Genomic DNA, 4,726 nt, shown 5'->3' with positions numbered 1-4,726 from the left:
CATTGTGTGTGCTTATTGTGTGTATGGGGGGGGGGGGGGGGGGGCAATTTCGGGTGAATCCCCTAAAGCTCAACAATTCTTCTCTCAAAGTTTATCAGAGTATGCTGGGCAATAATCCCGGTACTTCTTCCCATTTCTATTGAACCCTATTATCCCCAAATCCACAGCCAGGCCTTGTCCTCCAGACAGATAAAACACAACGTAATGCAGCTTCATGGTCATTGTATATCTGTAAATGTGTAAATGTAACTCTGCAACTCCCCAGTCCTGTACAGCCGAGCTCAGTCTGACAGAAGAAAGAAGCAGCACACTGAACCAATCAGGGGTCCTAAAGTGCTAACAAGGAACATAAAAACTAGAGAGCAGAGTGACAGAGTTCACCCGTCTGATGTATCTACAGTTACAGCAGCACAGGAAGAAACCAGAAACCATGATCACCTGTGTAATTGATGGCATCCCCAATCAGGCAGTAATACCAATCAGGTACTATACAGGACGTCAAAGCAGACACCAGGCCCTTCCTCCAAAATGCAGGGGTCCCTGATGTAGAGGAACAGAATGGAGGGGCCCGAGATATGGAGGAATAAAATGGAGGGGCCCCAAATGTGATGGCAGAGAATCAAGAGACCCCAGATAAGGAGGCATACAATTGAGGGGCCCAGATGTGGCAGTATAAAATGGAGATGCCTCAGATTAAACAGTATACAATGGAGAGGTCCCAGATGTGCTACTATAGAATAAATGGCCCCTAAATGGAAAAAAATAGAGGGGTACCAGAAGGATCAGTATAAAATGGAGGGGTCCCAGGTGCTGTGATGGTATAGAATGGAGGGATCCGAGGTGCGGTGGTATAGAATCGAGGGATCCATGGTGTGGTGGTATAGATTGGAGGGGTCCCAGGTGTGGTGGTATACAATGGAGAGGTCCCAGGTGTGGTGGTATAGAATGGAGGGGTCCCAGGTGCAGTTGTTTAGATTAGAGGGGTACCAGGTATTGTGGTATAGGTGGACGTGGCCAGGCGCTGCTCCCCATAATAACAAAGATGTCCCGTGTGACTCACACACATTACAAACATGTGTCTGCACAGAAATCCATCTCATTGGAATTTCTTCATTAATTTCCAATTTACACTCTGCCACAACACATGGCTTACAAACCCACAAACATTTTTTGAGCAAGGGTCAGCCCTGCGACCACAGGGGCACTTTGAGGGGTTAACCCTTCATGTACAATATATTATGAGGACTGGATAGTTACAGGTAAGTAAACCAGGGACAAACCACTGGTGATGGAGCCACCAACCATCCTGATCTATTGTCACCAGTCTCCACCTCTAAGCACAAGCAACTCCCCATAGGTGCTGTTTTCACTTCAACCACCAGGGGGAATAAGAGACCACACAACAAGCATAACCTTATTACCTCCATAGGCCATAGCAGTGTACCACTGTCAGCACTGAGACACTTACCTGCCTACCATTCAGATGGTCATTTTGTGGCAGATCATACCAAAGAAGTTTTCTTTTCTATTCGAACTATCTATAAAGAAATCAAATGGCATTTAGTGGTCATGTTGTCGAGTTGTAGTTTTTCGCTCCTTGTACTGGTAAAATGGCACTGTGGCAGGTAAAGGCTTTATGTGCAGTAGAAGGGGTAATGTTGCACTTTGGTGGGTGAAAGGTCACAATGGCAATGGAAGTTAGTGTGATTAAAGGGTTAAAGTGGTGGAGGGGTTAACGTACCGTTGAAAGGGTAGAATGATGTGGCAGTGTAAGAGTTAACATGATGTGGAGGGGTTAGAATGGGCACTGTGGTGGGTGGAAGGGTTAAGGTGGCATCATGGTGGATGGAGGGGTTAGAATTGGCACTGTGGAGGGGTTAAGGTGGCATTCTCTCTCATTATGTGGATAATAAATTCTCTTTGTAATTGATTTGCTTTAGTAGTCTAAATAGGAAGTTAAAATATTTACTTCCAGTGGTGACCCCGATATTAAACTTATGGGGTGTCTTGGTGTTGTCTCACTCTGGTTTTAGTGATATTATCCTGACAGTTATGTAATCACAAAATACAGCAAAGATGGAAAGTTGTTTATTGGCACTTTTTGTGTGCAGACTTTTGTTTCCCTTTATTGTCGTCACTTTAGCCACAATTATCGGACTGTATTGGGAATAAAGACAAATATTCGGATTGAACTAAACTGAGATTTATTTCCATTTGGATTCCATTCTGATTACATGAAGCAGGCTGGCAGAGGGGAGGTCAGACAGACAGCTGAATATACAATGCACACTGTACGCAGGTTCTTTAGGTATTCTGGTCAATACAGCGCTTTTTGTAATAAAAGATATGCAGGGGTGGAGCAATAGAACTCCTAGCGGGAGGAGCATACTGCCTACATCACGTGTTTTCTTCCTGAGGAGCCAATCACATTCATGCAGCAGGTGGAGCAGATGTGTGTGGGTGGAGCTTATTCTTCTCTAGGGAAGAGCAGGAATCCGCTGAACACGCTGCTGCTGCTGTCTTTGTCGGCGACTTTCCGGCCCTTTGCGTCGGTCTCTATCCAGACTTGGTCTTTGGTGCTTAGGTTCAGGACGGTTCCTCCAGAATTCACCTGGGACCGGCCCATCTGGTTTTTGTCACAGAAACTGAGCAGTTTCCTGGCATTGGCAGTTCCCATTTTGGACCAGATATGAAGGCAGAGATCTCCAGCAGAGACTACTTGGAAGGTAAAGTAATAGTACCCGGGGTCCTTACAGATGAATCGGCCTGTGGCCCCATCATACACTGCTTCCTGATTGGTGATGATCTGACCAAACAGCAGGGTGTTGTCCTTAAACCCAGTGAACGTGGCTGAGAATGCTGGCCTACGCTGGTTCCTGGCATCTGCCATTGCTCCCTTAGATCCAGGTATGCCAAGCTCCCCAGTAGGCCCTAGGGGGCCCTCTGGACCCTTATATCCTATAGAGCCAGGCTCCCCTGGGGCCCCAGGATCTCCAATATCACCTTTAGTTATGGTCAATCCAGAAAGTCGCCCACCATGCCCTAAAAAATGAACAAACAAAATAAATATGTTCGGGCGCTAAATTGATTTTTGTTATAAGGCAAGAAATGTGATTATCTAATTTAAAACTAAAATGTACAGTCCATATTCTATAATACTCCAGGGTTTTAATATAAATTCCATGGTTTATTATACTAGTACTCCAGGGTTATAATTCACAGTCCATGTCCTATAATAATACTTCATAGTTATAATATACAGCCCATGTCCTATAATAATACTTCATAGTTATAATTCACAGTAGTTAGAAGTCAGACCCTCTCTCAGCTTTCTATAAATGAAGTTTCCGATTCCCTGGATGAATCTGATTCACAGTTCACCTTCCTGATCTCATCAGAAATATTATCCTAATTTCTTGATAGCCTCCTATATCCCCCCACCCACCCATTACCTGCCCCCACCCTATCACTCTATGAAGCATCCATGGGGTCTCCCAGATATTAGAGCAATACCATTCTGTGTTATGGATGAAGGGGTAGGGGTATGTAGGATTAAAGGGTTAATGCTTGGGGCATCATTTTTATGTGGCGCCTCTTTCCTATTAGCGCTCAGTGATTGGCCAGTGGTTGCCGTGTCTCTGGACAGGAACCCCATTATCGGCCCACAAAAATCTCATTTAGCACCTGGGCATCTGGGAGGAGACTGTCCGGCCCAGCGCCCGATCACCCTGCGCATATTAATCAGATTTATCAGAGCTACACCGCCAGGGAGCTCATGGAGTCCGATTCAATATACATATAAATATATATATATGTATGATACCAGACAGGGGGTATGGCGTGTACAAAACAGGCAGACTATTGTGTACCAGACGTGGCTTAGCATGTACCAGACAGGCAGCACGGGGTGTAACAGCTAACTGCATCTACTAGATAGGCAGCTCAGCGTGTACCATGCAAGTGGCTTAGCGTGTACCATGCAGGCAGCTTAGCATGTACCATGCGGGCGAGTCGGCGTGTACCATGCAGGTGGCTTAGCGTGTACAATGCAGGTGGCTTTGCGTGTACAATGCAGGTGGCTTAGCGTGTACAATGCAGGTGGCTTAGCATGTACCATGCAGGTGGCTTAGCGTGTACCATGCAGGCAGCTTAGCGTGTAGCATTCGGGCAAGTCAACGTGTACCATTCAGGCAGCTTCGTGTGTACATGCAGACAGCTTAGCTTGTACCATGCAGGCGGCTTAGCGAGTACCAGACAGGTGGCTTTGCGTGTACCATGCAGGTGGCTTAGCGTGTACAATGCAGGTGGCTTAGCATGTACCATGCAGGTGGCTTAGCGTGTACCATGCAGGTGGCTTAGCGTGTACCATGCAGGAGGCTTAGCATGTACCATGCAGGTGGCTTAGCGAGTACCAGACAGGTGGCTTTGCGTGTACCATGCAGGTGGCTTAGCGTGTACCATGCAGGAGGCTTAGCGTGTACCATGCAGGTGGCTTAGCGAGTACCAGACAGGTGGCTTAGCATGTACCAGACAGGTGGCTTAGCGTGTACCATTCGGGCAAGTAAACGTGTACCATGCAGGCGGCTGAGCGTGTACCATGCAGGTGGCTTAGCGTGTACCATGCAGGTGGCTCGGCGTGTACCATGCAGGTGGCTTAGCGTGTACCATGCAGGTGGCTCGGCGTGTACCATGCAGGTGGCTTAGCGAGTACCAGACAGGGGGCTTA

At 47.0% G+C, this 4,726-nt stretch overlaps 1 protein-coding gene across 1 annotated transcript; it reads right to left on the bottom strand.

Annotated features, from left to right (window-relative positions):
- Positions 1 to 2,187: 2,187 nt before the first annotated feature.
- LOC140341160 (complement C1q subcomponent subunit A-like) lies at positions 2,188 to 4,691 on the bottom strand. The gene is made up of 2 exons (XM_072426711.1): positions 4,551 to 4,691; positions 2,188 to 3,079 (listed from the first exon to the last, which is right to left on the bottom strand). Exons 1-2 carry the CDS (start codon positions 4,689 to 4,691, stop codon positions 2,468 to 2,470), a joined length of 753 nt encoding a protein of 250 aa, XP_072282812.1. The 3' UTR covers positions 2,188 to 2,467.
- Between the last annotated feature and the right edge of the window lie 35 nt (positions 4,692 to 4,726).

This window comes from Pyxicephalus adspersus, chromosome 11, assembly GCF_032062135.1.
Source record: "Pyxicephalus adspersus chromosome 11, UCB_Pads_2.0, whole genome shotgun sequence".
NCBI lineage: Eukaryota > Metazoa > Chordata > Amphibia > Anura > Pyxicephalidae > Pyxicephalus > Pyxicephalus adspersus.
Note: the sequence above shows the minus strand (reverse complement) of the source record. Positions and strands in the feature narration are given on the sequence as shown.

What these genes read in the sequence shown, in the direction of transcription:
- LOC140341160 (XM_072426711.1), bottom strand. Translation starts at nt 4,691, where the DNA reads ATGGTACACGCCGAGCCACCTGCATGGTACACGCTAAGCCACCTGCAT. An exon ending in CACGTTTACTTGCCCGAATG is followed by an intron (nt 3,080 to 4,550) that starts GTACACGCTAAG and finishes AAATCAATTTAG; the next exon opens with CGCCCGAACATATTTATTTT.